Source organism: Sesamum indicum, linkage group LG11 (assembly GCF_000512975.1).
Source record: "Sesamum indicum cultivar Zhongzhi No. 13 linkage group LG11, S_indicum_v1.0, whole genome shotgun sequence".
Lineage (NCBI taxonomy): Eukaryota > Viridiplantae > Streptophyta > Magnoliopsida > Lamiales > Pedaliaceae > Sesamum > Sesamum indicum.
The window spans coordinates 6,207,953-6,226,576 of NC_026155.1; the positions used below are offsets into that span (position 1 = coordinate 6,207,953).

The window sequence follows — 18,624 nt, forward strand, 5'->3', positions numbered from 1 at the left end:
TTCCAAGTTTATCGAACCCAAAATCGCCCTCAGATGCGTGTACGCATGCGGATGGAATATTCCATTATTATTTTTTGAAAAATATAAAGTGCAACAAAATCAAAAGGTGGGAGGGGGAAGTGTTAAAATAAAAAGGTTGGGGGGCAAAAGTGCAAATGATCCCATACGTTGGGGGTATCTGCATTTTGCCCTAAATTTTTTCATCTACCTGGTCTGACTTTTTTTTATAAAATTTTATTTTTTTATGAAAAAGAAAAGTAATATTTATATTTGCACCCACTCACTTATTCCCTTTTATACAGACCACCTCATCTTTCAAAAATTATAAAAACTACCCTGACAACCTCTAAAACCAAAAAAATGCCGCTATGTATTCTCTTTAAACACAAGATAGGAAAATAATTAAAGGAGAATATATAGGAGATAGCTGAAAATTTGGCAGAAAGCATATAAATAGGGCGGCAGAAATATAGATATAGGGCGGCATGCAGGTGATCATTTTTATTTGATTATTCGCCTACTCTGGTTGACTGCAATATGGTGATCTCAGGACTATATATGCTACCATGCAAGACCATATTGATCTTCCAAGGATTTCTGTATATATATAACACCCAATCTTGAGATTTTCTATAATAAGCAAATATATATATATATATTTATATTTGTTCTTGAAGAAAAGTAAGAAGCTTCAGAAATGGTGGTGAAGAACGTCATGAACATGAATCCAGGAGATGGTGCAACTAGCTATGCCAACAATTCTGGCCTTCAAGTTCTCTCTCTCTCTCTCTCTCTTTCTTGATACATGCATGGCTTAGTTGTGTGTGTATATATATATATTTATGTGGGATCTTTGATTTATTGCAGAAAGCAGTGATGTCAGAAGCATTGCCTTTGGTAGATGAGACATTGGAAGCAATGTTTTCTGCTGAAAATGGCTTCCATGCTAAGTGCTTGAAGTTGGTGGATTTGGGCTGTTCATCAGGACCCAATACTCTTTTCATCATCTCCCATATCCTGAATACAATTGAAGACTTGTGCAGTAAGAGAAATAACAGTACTGATCATCATCACTTACCTGAATTTGAGGTGTTTCTGAATGATCTTCCAGACAATGACTTCAACAACCTCTTCAAACTGCTCCTGAATTCCAACGTGATTAATGGTAAGAAGAAGAGGCATTGCTTTTTGTATGGCTTGCCAGGCTCTTTCTATTGCAGGCTGTTTCCAAGCAATACTCTTCACTTTGCTTATTCTTGCTACAGCCTTCACTGGCTCTCTCAGGTATCTAATTTCTTGCTATTTTTGTATATTAATTAGTCCAAACTTTAATTTCTGAGCCTATTCCTTCAAGTCCATGAAATGTTTTTCATAGAAAAAGTTCGACTTGAATTTGTTTATTTTAAATTAGTTTTTTATCTGGTGACGTACTTTTTTTGTCCATGCATGCATTTATTCATGCACACGTCTAGGGGCCAGATTCTACTTCTAAAAGGAGATCTTGAAGCCTGTTGGACTGTCCCATAGGGGCCAGATTCTACTTCACATATATATATGTATTACGTGTGTCAAAGGTCTTTTCACTTTTGATTCTATTGATTATAGAATTATCATTTTGATCATGTAACTTTAAAAAATATAACAGTTTTGGTCCCATAACATCTTTCTATTAGATGTTTAGCGGAAAAGGCCACATAGCAATTAAGTGCATGGGACCAAAATTACTACTTTTTAAAAGTTATAGAATCAAAAGTGAGATTTTCATAACATATGGAACCAAAAGCATAACTACTCTAACACGTGCTATTTTTTGTTATAATATATAACGAAAATGTGTCATGGGAACAAAAGTATTACTTTTTAGAAGCTACGGGATCAAAAGTTAATACCCCATAACCAATGGGACCAAAAGTATAAAAACCCTAAATTACGAGACGAAAAATGCTATTTTCTCTGTATAAAACGTTGTCATATGATAGGGATTTTGTATATGTTGTTGATTACTGTATATGCATGAAGGAAAAATTACAATTTTGATTTTGTGGCTAGAAAGGGGTGACAATTTTTATCTTATTAGAACTCAATTTGATGATTAACCCTTGTAATTTAAAACATTTGGTATATTAAGGACAATATTCGCCTCTCAGAATCCTAATTATTTGGATTCACTTAAAGCGAACATATAAAATTTCCCCCAGATTACCAATTTTATATATAAATTTTTTAAATTACAAGGCATAATTAGCAAATTAGATTCTATCCGGACGAAAATTGACAAACCTCTATAATTATCGGAACAAAAATATTACAATTTTGCATGAAATATCAATGAAAGTGAGTAAATTGAGAATTAATTATGGTATAGGTTCCTGAAGGAATTGAGAGTAGAAATAAAGAGAATATATGCATAGCAAGAACAAGTTCCCCAGAGGTATTTGAAGCCTATGCAAAGCAATACCAAAGAGATTTCTCCACATTTTTAAGCCTGAGAGGTGAAGAAATGATAGTCGGTGGGCGTATGGTATTGATATTTCGTGGCAGAAGTGTTGAAGATCCTTCTCGCATAGATGATTCTGCCCATATCACTTTGCTTTCCCAAACACTTCTCGACATGGTAGATGAGGTAATTTATACACTTTCTTAATTAATTAATTAAATGGCATCCCCAAAAAGTTAATTTAATTGTTACGCAAAATTTTTAATATTTTCAATCAAAAAAAAATTTGAAAACACAGTTATAAGGATAACCCAAAAAATGTGCAAAATTAAAACTTGAATTAACCATTTTTACCCCAAAATTATTGAAGGTCTGATGATATTTTGGCCAGGAATTATAAGTTGATGGAGAAACCAAAATACAACTAAATGTCAATGTTAGGGATGCATTAGTCAAGAATTAAAGATGATCGACTAAATTAATTATGAACACAAATTTAATTAAGGGATCATTTATGATATTTACACTTCTTTGGAATGAAAAGTTGATGGAATGGTTTTTTTTTTTTTTTTTTAAATTAAAGAGTACTCTTTAATGTTTTTTTTACATACAAAAATTTATTTCAACTACATTTTTATTTCTTCTAATAATTAATCGTAGAACTCTAACTTTTAGCTTAATAAAGTTAAAGAAGAATTTGATAATTACCTTTTATCTAAAATTTCATGCAAAATTATTACACCATTCTATAATAGTAGCATATAATCAAAGGGTAAATTGCAATCTATTTATCTGTGTTACGAAAAATAGAAAAACCATCCTCTTATGAAAAATAAAATAATAATTTATTCTCCTGTGTATTTCAAAGTGTAGGAATTTACCTCATTATATTTTTAAAATTGAAGCAATTTACCTCTTTAGTTAGGCAGGGAGGTGAGTTGCTTCATTTTTTAAAATATGGGAGGGTAAAAATTGTTATTTATTTTTCATAGAGGTAATTTACTCATTTTCGATATCATAGAAGGATAAATTGCACTAAACCCTATAATCAAATATTCGAACATTGTTATTAGGGGTTTAATGCAATTTGCCTCTTGTGATATTTGCAAATGAGCAAATTACCCCATATAAAAGAAAAATAGCAATTTACCTTGCTGTACTTTTTAAAATGAAGCAATTTACCTCCATATCTGAGGAGGTAAATTGCTTCATTTAAAAAAATATGGGGGGAGGGGGGGAGGGGTTAAAATGCTGCATTTTAAAAATATAATTGGTAAATTGGTGTTTTCCTTCTCATAGAAGGTAATTTGCTTATTTATAATATAATAGAGGAGTTGCTTGTATTTTTCCCTTGCGAGGAGGTTTTAATATATATATATATATATATATATATATATATATTTTTAAGAAAACATAGGCTACGTATCATTCAAAATTATACTAACTTGGGAAAGCTAGTAATTGCCCTAACACATATTATGGAACTTTGTTTAGGAACTTGTCAAGAAGGAAGACCTGTACTCATTCAACATACCTCTTTACGCACCACGTGAACAAGAAGTGAAGACTGTGATTGAAACCGAAGGGTCGTTCCACTTAGACAAGCTGCAAGGGTTTCGTGTCCGCTGGGATGCCCATGACAACGTTGTCGATGACGATGAAAATAATATAATTCTTAAAATTCATAGGTGTGGGAAATTGGTGGCAGATTGTGTTAGAGCTTTCATGGAACCAATGCTGGCTGCTCATTTTGGGAGTTCCATTGTTGATGAACTATTTGGAAGGTATGCTAAGAAAGTGGAAGAGCATTTCTCCATGAAAAAATCAACATATTTTGTTATAGTCATTTCTTTAAGTAGGAAAGGAAAGTAATATCAATGGGGTTGTCTGAAATACGATTGGAATATCCCGTCGATGGTTGTAAGGGATCGATCTGAATGATTAACTTCGATGTATAATATTTTTGTACGAAATTTATACATCATGAAGACTAATAAAATTGAAGGTTCCCATTAATTATCGAATATCTGTACTTTGCGGTTGCATTTACTATATCGGACTTGGTTCTACACTCCATCTATCCAGTCCAATTATGTGTTACTACAAAAAAAAAAAAAAAAAAAATTATTCTATACATTAGAAATGTTTATGGTTTGAAAAATGCGTAAATTGATATTATCAACTACAATATATATGTAAAAGTTATATTTTAATCACTGTTAATCAATATTTATCGTAGTTTTAGTTATGATCAAAATAGTCGCCGTGGTTCTTAATTACGATCCTAGCATTTACTATAATTTTTAAATATGATTCATCTCTTAGTCTTGCTTACTGCAACAACGATCAACAATATATTTAAAAAAAATGTTTATATTCAAATTTATTTATTTCATATCATTCAGCTTGAGGCTGTATTCGAGTCGGATTGCAATGTGGATGCAACCTCAATTTGAGAATGCCAAGTGATTAGGTTTGCTGGGTGGCTTATAGTAATAAGTTATTGATATTTAATGTCTTACAGACAATAAAAAAACCAGGTCACATTACTCGACCTCAATAAATCCTTTGTCATGAGAAAATATTGATATTTATAGAGGATTTTATATGTCAAAAAATATTCAAATCATATGTACCTACAAAATAAGGCATAGCGAAACAGGTCCTTGGGAGGCATATATAGACATAGATATAAAGGAGTCCAAAATCCAATTTGTAAGCCAGTTTTGCTGTATAATTGAAATGTGAATTTAACAAGAATAAGAATCAATTCCAATTTCATGAAACCCTATGCTGCGGGTAGTTTATTTTTTCAAACGAGTATTCTCTTTTTTTCTGTTTTTCTTTTTTAAATAGACTCTCCACAAATTTAGTACTCTTCTCCTCATGGAATTTAATAGAAATGACCATTAATTATTTAAAAATATTTAAATGGAAAGTTAACTTTGTCCATCTCTTTGAGATAAACTCAAAAATCCCAAGCCTCTTTGAGTGGAGATTTCATCCTTGTTGATGGTTGAAACCAAACGGGCTTCTCCTGTTGCAGCTTTAATTCAATTGAACGATGCCATAGTGGGTTTCTGTAATTTGATTAAATGAATTGCTAAATGAGAATCATTTTTTGCAATTCTGGAGTTGCTAAAATGATCTTGAGCTCCAAAATATCTCCTCTTTTAAGGTGGGAATTGTTTTGCCAAGAATTAGATATCGCCCCCACTAATCAATTCCGAAAATTTTGAAATTTTTGGAAATCCAGGTGCTGTAGTATGAACTGAATTAAGAACTCTAAAATCGTACCACTCTTGAACTATTTTTAGGATAAATACTTCAAGCATCCAGGTCCTATTATAATTTTCGAATGTGTCTACCAGGGTCATGCTTGGGTTAATTCCTTTATGGGAAACAAGTTTTCCCATGTTGTTAGATAGACTTACCAAGCAGAAATAGAAGAAATAGACTTGTTAGTATTAACCTTAGAGGTGGCTGTCATCGATCTAAGGTTTATATCTTCCTCCATGCCGCTAGTATTGGGTTGACTTGAATTATCAAGAGATTGCATTTCCTGTAGTTTAATTGTCGCCTTTTCACTAGAGTCTGGCGATAGCTTTTTGCAAGCAGTACTTGAATCTCTCATTTTAAGTACATAGTTCTATACTCTAAATACAGGTTTAGAGCCCAACGCTCGTAATTCTTGGGCTATCACCCTAGGTGTGCCTTTTGAATTGGTTCCATGAATGTGCCCCATAACATGCTAGAAGCAAGTATGATACTCTGCATGGCGATCTGAATGTTGTCAAGATTAGCTTGTTGTATGTGACTAGCTACTTGGGTTTTAACCGTTAGCTATTCAAACTTCTTCTCATACTCTTCAAGGTTTTCCTTGAGGTACCTATATCTCGTGATGATGGAATTCGCATCAAATGTTTCCATCTATCGTCAAGAAATTTGCAAGAACACTTTCATGAAGTTTAATAACAATAATAGTATTTTCTATCAACTCGAGCCTTATGAAGTTTCAATTCAATTTATTTTTAAACAAAGCTTTAACATTTGTATTTTCAACTTTCAAAGTAAATTCTTTTACTAGTAGAAATAAAGGTAATTTCTTAAATGCCTTCTAAATAGCAAAGAACTCTTTCTTATAAATATGCCAAAGTTTGGCTTGTTCATTAAACAACCCTCCTATATATCTAAATGGTTTTTCACCAATAGTTGTCTTCTTCATGAACATTTTGTAGCGTCTCCACAATATATTATTATCTTATTGGGATTTTTGATCATATGTTCGCTCAGAAATATTGCCCTCGGCCTTGATAGTAACTGAACCAGCAATCAAAACTAACTGAGATTGGGTACAACCGCTCTATAACGGTTGGTCAGCAGCGTGCGCTATATCATAAAAATGGTCTAATAACCCTGGCACATAATCATAGGGTCCCCCGCAATACAATGAGCTAGGATCAACACTAGTAAGGCAGACCTTGTACCATCATCAGACACACACTCGTGGTAAGAAAAAAAAATAACCCGACCGACTGGACAAAAATAATCCTCTGTGTCCAATCCATTTGTTGTTCATCACCCAAGTGGGAATAACCCTCCTCATGAGCAGCTGGGGTTTGCTCTTCATGCACTAGATGGCTAGTTACAAAGTCAAACTACTTCTGGCCCCTCTCCTTGCCATGCGAAGTCCAATTATAATATCCTTGCATAAACCCTCGCATACATAAATAATAACTGACATCGCGTGTGTTTTGAACTTTTCGTTTTTGCACTTCTAACACGAGCACCTAATTTTGTCTCCATCCATATGTCCACCTCGACACTTGGCTCATTTTATGGAAGTCTTAACCCCATCCTCAAACTCTAGCGTAAGACTTGCCCTCCGTAGGAGGTTTTTACCATACATCTATCACCTAATTTTGTCTCCATCCATATGTCCATGCTAAATTCAAATATTATGAAAATAAAACACATGCTAAACGCAGAGCAATATAGAGATATCTGCCTAGTAATAATTCAAGAAAATTAATAAAGCCTTATGTTTAATCAACACATGCATTGTTCACGAAAAATAAACAAAAAAAGATCGAATAAGCCACTCAAAGAGCGTCAATATACTTTTATATGCATACATATCTTTGGTATATTATAGCATTTTTTTTTTCAAAAAATTAGGAATACACACTACAAAAGGAAAAAAATATTGCATTTGTAACGGCTTTTTTGGAATGACCGAATAACACAACTTTTTTAACAAGTTTGCAACGATTAAGTTTCGATGACCTCAATCAGAACCCATAAGAATTTTATTTATTTGTAATAGTGAGAATCGTCGCAAAAGCCGTTGCTACGAATATATATCCGAAAAGCCATTCCAAAGTAATGGTCATCACAAGTAGTAACCGCTTTTGAAATTGCTTCAAAAGTTAGGGACAACTTGTCTTTCTTTAATGTTAACCGTTCCAAAATATATATTTAAAATCTATCTAAATGTTTAAATGTTGATGACTGTTACAAAGGCCGTTAATAATTTTCCGCCATTACAAACTTCATATGGTTTTTTGGACGGCCATATCCTTTTGTAAGAATCAAAGAAAAAAAAGTAAAGCCATTCCAAGAACTGAATAAACAACCATTACAAAACCTATAACGAAAGGACGTTACAAAAGTCGTACCAATATGAACGACTATTTGTTTCAAGTGTGTTACAAAGGCCGTTCCAACTGCAAACCCGTATAACGGTTATATCTTTTAAACATCTATATTTCAACGGCTGTTTCTTTGCTCCAAAGGCTGTTCCAAAAGCTGGTATACCTTAGCTTATATATGTGTGTATGTTGAATGTTGTTTTTATTTCATTTTATATTTACTAGAATTGATTATTAACCACACACACTATCAATAGCTCTCTAATTTTCGTGCATATACACTTGATCAGGTAGAATTGCTAAATTTAGGTCGGCTACTACTGATCCCTTGAATTGATTAATCAGGTAACAATTTTAACTCTATGGCAATTAAAGTAGCACAGCTTCCTATTAGGTTGCAGATGGAATGCTCGTGTGTTATCCATATAAACTAGACACCCTACAAGACCCACGGTACTCCATCTTGATACCATCCCATAAGCAGATAGGTCGTTCACAATCCACATCAATGCCACCCGCATAATAAATTTTTTATTTGTGGCATTGTCGTGTGTTCGAACACCCAGATGCCACAATTGCAACAACTCCTCGATCAACGACTCCAAGTACACAATGATCAGACGTTTCGCATTAGAAGGGTTGGGGATCACCATCGTAAGAAACATATACTCAGAATTCATGCATATACCCGAGGAGAGATTGTACGATGTAAGTATAATGGGCTAACATGAATAAGTACTGCCCATGCGGCGCAAACCCGTCTGGGCAAAGGCCCAACTGAATATTACGCAACTCTTCTGCAAAATCGGGATGACGTCCGGTCAAAATGCCTCCAAGCATCTGCACCTGATGGATGACACAAAGAGCCCTCATCCGTCTGATGTGTAGCATGCCACGTCATGTGCTCCACAATTGCTCTAGAAACATACAACCTTTGCAGAAAGGGAGTAAGCGGCAGGTGCCTAAGAACGGCATACAGGGATTTCTTGCGGTGGGGGTCTCGCTCCCTAGTCTGTTTGTACCTAGCGTCTCCACAAAACTTACAATATTTCAAATCGATGTCGTCCTTATAGTACAACATACAACTATTTTTACACGCATAAATCTTTTCAACTGGTAAACCCAAATCCCTTATTATCTTTTTCGTGCTGTAGTACTCTCTTGGCAGGGTATGATCGTGGGGTAATATATTATTATCTTACTGAGATTTATGATCATATGTTCTCTCAGAAATATTGCCCTCAGCCTTAATAGTCACTGAACCAACAATCAAATTAACGGTTGGTCAGCAGCATGCACTATATCGTAAAAATGGTCTAACAACCCTAGCACATAATCATAGGGTCCCCCGTAGTACCACGAGCTAGGACCGACACCAGTAGGGTAAGACCTTGTACCATCTTCAGACACACTCTGGTGGTAAGAAGAAAAATAACCTGGCCGACTGCATTAAAATAATCCTTTGTGTTTAATCCATTTGTTGTTCATCGCCCAAGTGGGAATAAACGCTCCTCCTGAGAAGTTGGGGTTTGCTCTTCCTACACTAGAAGGTCAGTTACAATATCAAAGTACTTCTGCACCCTCTCCTCGCCATGCGAAGTCTAATTATAATATCCTGCTATAAACCCTCGCATACATACGTATAACTGACATCGTAGGGTGTTTTGAACTTTTGGTTTTTGCACTTCTAACACGAGCACCTAATTTTGTCTCCGTCCATATGTCACGCTGACATTTGGCTTATTTTATGGAAGTCTTAACCCTATCCTCAAATTCCATCATAAGACTTGCCCTCCCTATAAGGTTTTTATCATACATCCATCTCCTCAATTGTCGTAAGATGATAATTACTACATATTCACACGTATATATAAAATTATATTTTGACTTATAAATTTATAAATATTATTTTACACTAATAATAGATAACATATAAGATGAAAAAAAATTAGAAAACTAATACAATTAAACTACAATTTAATTTATAAAAGGGTTAAAGTTGTTACCTGATTAACCAACTCAAAGGAGCAATAGTAGCCGACCCAAATTAAGCAATTCTACCTGATCAAGTGTATACGCATAGAAATCAGAGAGATAGTGAGAGTGTGTGTGGTTAATAATCAATTCTAGTAGAAATAAAATGAAATAAAAACAACATGCAACGCACACATATATATAAGCTAAGGTATATTGGCTTTTGGAGCAGCCTTTGGAGCGAAAAAATAGCCATTGAAATGTAGCTGTTTAAAAAAAATATAGCCATTATACGGGTCTCCAGTTGGAATTGCCTTTGTAACACACTTGAAAGAAATAGCCGTTCATATTGGTACGACCTTTGTAACATCCTTTCGCTGTAGATTTTGTAATGGTTGTTTATTCGGTTCTTGAAACGGCTTTACTTTTTTCTTTGATCATTACAAGAGGACATGGCCGTTCCAAAAACTATATGAAATTTGTAATGGCGGAAAATTATTAACGGCCTTTGTAACAGTCATCAACATTTAAACATTTGGATAGATTTTAGATATATGTTTTGGGAAGGTTAATATAAGAAGAAAGATAGGTCGTCCCTAATTTTCGAAGCAATTTCAAAAGCGCTTATTACTTGTGACGACCATTCATAAGAAGAATGACAGCTCGTCCGTAATTGTGCGGCATTTTTTTATTTTTTTTTGTAGTGTGTATTCCTAATTTTGTGCACAAACAACGGTATAATATATCATAGTGTATGTATGAAATTTTATTCGACTCACAACCAACAATATATAAAAGTATATTGACGCTCTTTGAGTGGCTTATTCGATTTTTTTTTTGTTTATATTTCATGAACAATACGTGTGGTGATTAAACATAAGACTCTGTTAATTTTCTTGAACTATTACTAGGCAACTCTCTATATTGCTCTGCGTTTAGCATGTGTTTATTTTCGTAATGTTTGAAGTTGGAGAAAATGTTTGAATTGGTATTTTTCCTAACGATTTGAATTATTTTTTTATGATAGAAATTGAATTTAATATGTATTTTTTTAAATTATTATTCTCAATTATAAAATTAAAATCAAGATGAATCAAAATATATGTTAAATAAAATAACAGCCAAATATGCCCTTATATAGACAAGCTTCTACCTAATTTTTCCTCCAAATTGGGTTGACTGTTTGTTTTAATGGTCAACCTAAAAAAAGATACTCAGGTGGATAAAAATTAAAAATTTTGGATACCAAATCTAATGACTTGAAAACCCGAGGTACTAAAACTGAAAAAAAAAGAGAATATACTTTGGGTACAAAAATTAAAATTATCTCATAAAATATACATTGCATCGATACATCATGTTTCATACTTGTTGGTATTTTATTTGATTTTATTTTATATTACAGAGGACATATGCAAGAAGAACTTCTAGGGAAGGTCACTTATGAAAAAAAGAAAAGAACAATTAGTTGTAAGACCGTCTTTGAAAATGTGAAAATATGCTTCCCTAAAGAAGTTTTAGAATTAGACTTACTTTGCATATGAAATTCTTCATTTACACTTAACGTATTTCGCTCGCTTTTTTAAATAAAAAAATTGATGTTAGCAAAAAATTATATTAATTTTTAATTTTTATTTTCTAATTTAACATTCTCCTATAATATTTCTATCCATGGGCTTTAATTTGATATGAATATTTATTACAATTATACTCTTTTGATTATATATATATATATATATATATTAGATTAATTCGCTTATAAGTATACAAATGTTATAGTGATATGTTAAATAAGGGGTAAAATTGAAAATTTATATATATTTATGTTAAGATCAATATTTTTCATCGTAATCTCGATGAAAGGGGGTCATGTGTAATCGATAAATTTCGGAGACACTACAAAAATAAAATAAAAATTAGTGACAAAAAAATTTAGCGATAATTTTAATATTGTCACTAAATGTATATAATTGGTGGAAGGAATTATTATTTTGTCAAAAAAATAAATTTTAAAGTTTTAATAATAATAACTATTTTGTAAAAGTTATAATTAGTAAGAATTAGTGACAAACTATTGTCCATTAAATTGTCATTATATACAGTTAATTACACATGTATAGTGACAACTTAGTGACAATAATCACTTATTATCACTATATTTATGTTGTCACTATAGATGTATAACTAATTATTTGTAGTGACAACATCCGTCTTTACTTGTCACTTATAATTATATGGTAATAAAAATCAAAATTATTATCACTTAATATATATTTTTTATGACAACTTTAAAATTATTACTGCATTTCATTCCCTGTTTTTCATTCCCTCAGTGTGGGTCTATGATATCTGAGAGTTACCTCATTCAAATTATACTTAATTGACATCTTCATTTCATTTCCACTATCCCAAAAGATCAGGTAAACATAAATGAAGCACTTCTTTCTGAATTGATTGTGGAACTAATAAAATTAAACTATGTTAGCAGTAGAATATGTTTGCTGCTGGTCAAAGCTGTTTCCGGAAATGCTTGAAGATGGTGGAGCAGCCTCATATATCATAAATTATTCTAATATCAACAAAAGCCGGTGTAGCTTAATTTGTGTTGGTCCTTTCGAATGTATTTACATCAGTTTTCGTTTAAGGATACTTAAACTCTTCTCCCTTAAATCCAAGTATAAAAACTCACATTGGATTTAAGGATAATCAGGCTCCAACTGATAACTTTCACCATGTCAAGTTGACACTCTACCTCTGAGTTATATCACTTCCCTGCCCTCAGTGACAATTCCTGAATTATTGAATTATTGCAACTACCATCTTGAATTTGCAACTACCACCTTGAATTTGCAACTACCATTTGTGCACCTTAAAATACCACAACTTCGTTCACTTAAAATACATTGAAAAACGCCATGGCTACCACCATACTCGAAACATGCCGAGTTCCAGCTCCACCAGGCGCCGCTGCTAACCTATCGCTGCCTCTTACTTTTTTCGACATCCAGTGGCTGCATTTCCATCCAATCCGTCACCTTCTCTTTTATGACTATCCTTGTTCTAAGCCTTATTTCTTGGAGACTGTCGCCCCAAAACTCAAAGAATCTCTCTCCCTCACTCTCAGGCACTACCTCCCCCTAGCGGGCAATTTGATCTTCCCTCTCAACTCGGAGAAAAAGCCAGAAATCCAGTACGTGGCTGGGGACTCGGCAGTTTCGCTGACAATCGCCGAGTCTGCTAGTGATTTCGACCATCTTACTGGAAACCATGCACGAGATGCTGATCAGTTCTATGAGTTTGTGCCCGAGATAGATCCTGTAACAGATGAATCCGAGTACCAAAGGGTCCCTGTTGTGGCCCTGAAAGTGACTTTGTTTACGGGTCGTGGTATATGTGTTGGGTTCGCCAATCTTCACTGTCTTGGCGATGCAAGTTCGGTTGTAGGCTTTATTAAAGCATGGGCTTCAATCAGCAAACTCGGGGGGGATGAGGAGGAGTTTCTGACCAAACACGCTGAATCTTTGCCAATTCTAGACAGATCTGTCATTAACGACCCGCTTGGAATTGATACCATCTTCTGGAAAGTAATAAGAGACGTTCCTTTGAAATCATCGTCTTTTCCATTACCCACCAACCGGGTCCGGGCGACATATATTCTCCGTCAGGCAGATATAGAAAAGCTCAAGGATTTGGTCTTGGCGAAGAAACCAGGTCTACTTCAAGTCTCTTCTTTCGTCGTCACAGCGTCTTATGTTTGGACTTGTTTTGTCAAATCCGAGGAGCAAGTGGATGATGATGATGTGCTGCAAGTCTTCATTTTCGCGGCGGATATACGGGCACGGATTGATCCGCCAGTTCCCGCCAGTTACTTCGGCAACTGCTTGGCTTACGGGTTGGCGAAAATCGAGCATAAACAGCTTGTGGGGGGAGAAGGGTTTGTGATTGCTGCAGAGGCTATTGCTGACCAAATCAAGAATAGGTTGAACAACAAGGACCAAGTGTTGAAAGGTGCTGAGAATTGGCTGTCAGAGACTAAGGAAATGACAGCCATAAGAGCATTTGGGGTGTCTGGATCCCCGAAATTCGACTTGTGCAGTGCGGATTTTGGATGGGGAAGGGCAAGAAAGCTGGAAACGGTGTCCATTGATGGAGAGAAGCATTCCATGTCTTTGTGCAAGTCAAGGGATTCAGAGGGAGGATTGGAGGTTGGCATATCTTTGCCAAAGGCAAGAATGGACGCTTTTGCAGCTATCTTCGAAGAGGGGCTAAGGTTTTGATAGTGTATGTTACTTGTTCTGGATAATTATCGTCATCTGCTTTTGATTGTTGAGTGCCTGTATACTTTCATTTGAATTAAGGGATAATTACACTCTACTTTGATCAGGTTTGGTAAATTAGATATAGACTCCTGTGATTTAAAAAATTACATGTAATTCTCGTGAGGTTTGTTCTATCTAACAAATAATTTCACCATTAGTCAAAATTAACTGAATTTGTTGATATAACAAAAAAATTAAAAGAAAAATTGATATTTACTATAGATTGACTTATTGTAGGTCAACCAAATTTTTTAAACTAAACCATTTTTATAACAGTGAAAATATATCTCCTCACATAGATTAACGGGTGAAGACGTATGAGGTAATTTGGTGATAAAAAGATTTATTTGATCTTCAATTATTTAGTGATATGTTAATCGAGGGTAAATCTATTTTTTTTTTTTTTATATTTTTGTTAATGTCAACCAATTTTGTGAATTTTGACTAACGGATGACTTATTTGTTAGGCAAAGCAAACCTCAGGGATGCTAAATGTAATTTTTCAAGACAAAGGAGATTTACATGTAATTACACCACACTCAGGAAAGGGAGGTGTAATGTAATTATCACTTGAATTAATGGAAGGTTAAATTGCAATATTTTCTACTTGTTGTTTGTAAAAATTATAAATATCTCTGTAATTTTTAATAAAATTGTATAATTCTTTGATAGAGTCTGAAATTGTGAACTTTGTTGTTGTATTTTTTATTTTTCTTAAAGAAATTAAAAAATTATAAAAAAATCAGATGAGGTTGATGAAAAGATTTATTCTCTTAGTTCATAAAAAAATATTTTTTAAAAAAAAATAAAGTTATAATTCATAGTTCGTATGAACATTAAGTTTTAGACGAAAAATGCTAATGTTAGCAAAAGTTTACATCAATTTTCAATTTTATCTCTAATTTAACATTCCCCTATAATATTTTTATCAATTGACTTTAATTTGACACCAACAATTATTACAATTATACTCTTTTCACTTTATATATAATACATTAACTTCCTTACAAATAAAAGAAATGGTATAGTTAAATATTGAATAAAAGATAAAATTAAAATTTTATGAATATTTTTGTTAACGTCAACATTTTTTATGAAAATTTTAGTGAAAGAGGGTCATGTGTAACCGATTAATTTAGGAGGAACTACAAAAAAAAAAATAAAAATAAAAAATTCCTGGCAAAAAAATTTAGTGATAATTTTAATATTGTCGCTAAATATATATAATTGATGACAAATTATTACTTAATCGCAATAAAAAATTTTAAAGTTTTAATAATAATGATTATTTTGTAAAAATTGTAATTAGTGAGAATTAGTAACAAAATGTTGTCATTAAATTGTCACTATATACAACTAATGACACATGTATTGTGACAATACTTAGTGACAATAATATGTTATTGTCGCTATATTTATGTTATCACTATACTAATTATCTATAGTGACAACATCAGTCTTTATATTCAATATTTATCACTAATAATTATATATAATGACAAAATTAAAATGATTGTCACTCAATATATATTTTCTGTGACAATTTTAGAATTTTTACTTGATTTCTTGTTACTATTATTATATTTTTTTTTCGGCTGACGAGATGTAAGTATAATTTTAATTTTTTTTAAAAATAAATCAAATTTCGTATTTTAAAGAGATCTGAGTTCCATTCATTTTCACATAAGTCATTGACAATTTTCGAGGTTTGGGGTATATAGCTGTCAAATTAAATATTAGTAGGAATAAAATTATCATCGGTAATATAGTTATCGGATTAAAAATACAAATTTCCTCTTATTGCAAGACGTTTTTAAAAAAATTATAATTTTAGCCAATCACGTTCTAAATTAACATACATGACTTCAAAATTTTAGATTCCTGAAGGATTAAATCGTCACAATAAAGAGAATATATATATATATATATATATATATATATGGCAAAAACAAGTCCTATGGGAAATCAATTAGATTTTACAAACATATATGATATTGGGATATTACATACATCCTATGAGAAATCTTCATAACTTAAGAATAGGACTTTGTTGGGTATTAACCACCAGTAATGAACTCAAAATAAATCCTATCAAACTATTACAGTGATGATGATAGGCTTAAAACCCTTATATAAATATAATTTGAAATTAACAAATAAATAATGAATAAAGAGTAAATGAACATATATGATTATACAAAATATGAAAGCAATAGATCTCAGATAGGATTTGGCTCAGGGGCTAGAACCGACAAGGAGGAGGCCCAAACACTACCAGTGGTCGGCAACCCCTCACGGTTGCTAAAACACACAGGCACCAAGGCTAGACCGCAAAGATCCACCAAAACCACTTAGGTTTCTCACTTATAACTATGAAGAATCACTCAAAAACACTGAGTAATTTCCACTTAGAAAATATCACAAAGAACTTAATTCATTGAAAAAGGGAAAAGACAATTTCTGTTCTATCTATTCATCCTCTCTGCCAGAAAAATTGACAGCCATAAATAAATAGGAGGACATTTTTAAGTTGGTGAGAGAGGGAGACGACGGAGTAAGAATCTGAGAAGAGGAAAGAGGGAAGAGAGAAGAAGACGAGGAGACAGAAGAGCGAAATGAGAGAGAAGGGCACAAAAATTGGAGAAATTAGGGTTAGGGTAAAATTACATATGTAAGTAGAAGTGGTCGGATCAGGTAATGGGTGTGGGTTGAGACATAGAGATGTGCTTAGACAAATTACATATATAACGCAGTGCTGTGCTCTGCTAAGCATATCGCATAATTTATTGCAGCTACGCCAACAATTCTGCCCTTCAAGTTCTCTCTCTCTCTCTCTCTCTCTCTCTCTCTCTCTCTATCTATCTATCTATCTATCTATATATATATAGGCGTAATTGCAAAAATAGTCCTGTAAATAAGGGGGGTTGGCGTTCTTGATCCCGTAACTTTAGGACTGGCAATTCTAGTCCCGTAAGTTTCAAAAAAGTCGCAATTTTAGTCCTTCGCACAAATCTGGCCGATTTTTGGATAATTTTACCCTTTTCTAGCTTTAAAATGAGCAGTTTAGTCCAGTTTCAATTATCATGCATTCTAATGCATGTCTTTCACCCATGCTCGCCAAGAATGGTATCAGAGCCTAGGTTTATTGAAGAAATATATGATTATATTACATTTTGACATTATTTATCCACTAATGGATGAGACTTTTCAAGATAAAATAACCGAACGAAAATTCGAGTTACTCTGAAAATAGGGAATATTTCCAGATTCTGGAAATACAAAGAAGAGAATTTCTCATGAAAATTCTAGACAAATGTGACAACGGTCCCAAGAGGATTGATCCGAAACTTCTCACGCCAGAAGAACAACAAGAGTGGCTGAGAAATTTTGAAGTTCGACAAGTACTACCGAGAAATGGAGTGAGACGTCTACACTCCACTAAAGTCCATGGTAGAATCCCAGCCAGGATAAATGGAACGGTAAATTCCTACATAATTTAAGTTCTAAAAATTATGACTGATTGGAAAGAACTCGAGCCGGATACATCAACGATCTCCCAAGATCTGAGGGAGATACAAAAGACGGTTCAAGACTATGGACATAGGTTAATACATATACCTATAAAAATAGAATCTTTGAGCCAAAAGGTGGACGAAGTCCTTAAGATCCTTCCCGATCTACACAAGGGTCTTACAAATCTGAAGGCAGAAATCACAGATCTGAAGAAAAACCAATGAGAGAGCCCTGAGACACCTAGATCCAGACAGGAGCGAATCAGGAACGCCCTTGGAACAGTACCTCTTCTACATCAGAAGGGGAAGGCCACAGAGATTCAAAAGCCAAAGTCAAGAGAAGATCTAATTATTGCATCTATTAGATCTATCAAATAATGGAGGTAACGAGAGTGGATCTATCAGATCTACAAGAATTAGCGGAATCCTTCTCCCAACTCGGTATCATGGATTTAGCAATATTCAAACAAATGAGATCACTCCAGTACTACCACTGCCGGAGGGAAGTACATGCTCTAATGATCCTCCACAATTTCCACACTAATGCCATTCCAACATTTGTGAGAACCAGGCTAAAGGAAAATCCAGGAAGAAATTCAAAAAGAGTGCCGGAGAATACATCTTGCGCTATATTGAACCTGGATATCATCGATTTTCAAAATATCGAGAAATTGATAGACGAATGGGTTGCAACCATCAAGATAGCAGCTACTACCCTAGAGCTCGACAAG

General features: G+C 33.6%; 2 protein-coding genes across 2 annotated transcripts; both read left to right on the forward strand.

Moving 5' to 3' along the window:
- LOC105173794 (benzoate carboxyl methyltransferase) lies at nt 676-4,453 on the forward strand. The gene is made up of 4 exons (XM_011095673.2): nt 676-772; nt 868-1,284; nt 2,366-2,623; nt 3,932-4,453. Exons 1-4 carry the CDS (start codon nt 698-700, stop codon nt 4,307-4,309), a joined length of 1,128 nt encoding a protein of 375 aa, XP_011093975.1. The 5' UTR covers nt 676-697; the 3' UTR covers nt 4,310-4,453.
- LOC105173410 (malonyl-coenzyme:anthocyanin 5-O-glucoside-6'''-O-malonyltransferase-like) lies at nt 12,978-14,436 on the forward strand. Its single transcript, XM_011095134.2, has one exon. It carries the CDS (start codon nt 12,978-12,980, stop codon nt 14,337-14,339), a length of 1,362 nt encoding a protein of 453 aa, XP_011093436.1. The 3' UTR covers nt 14,340-14,436.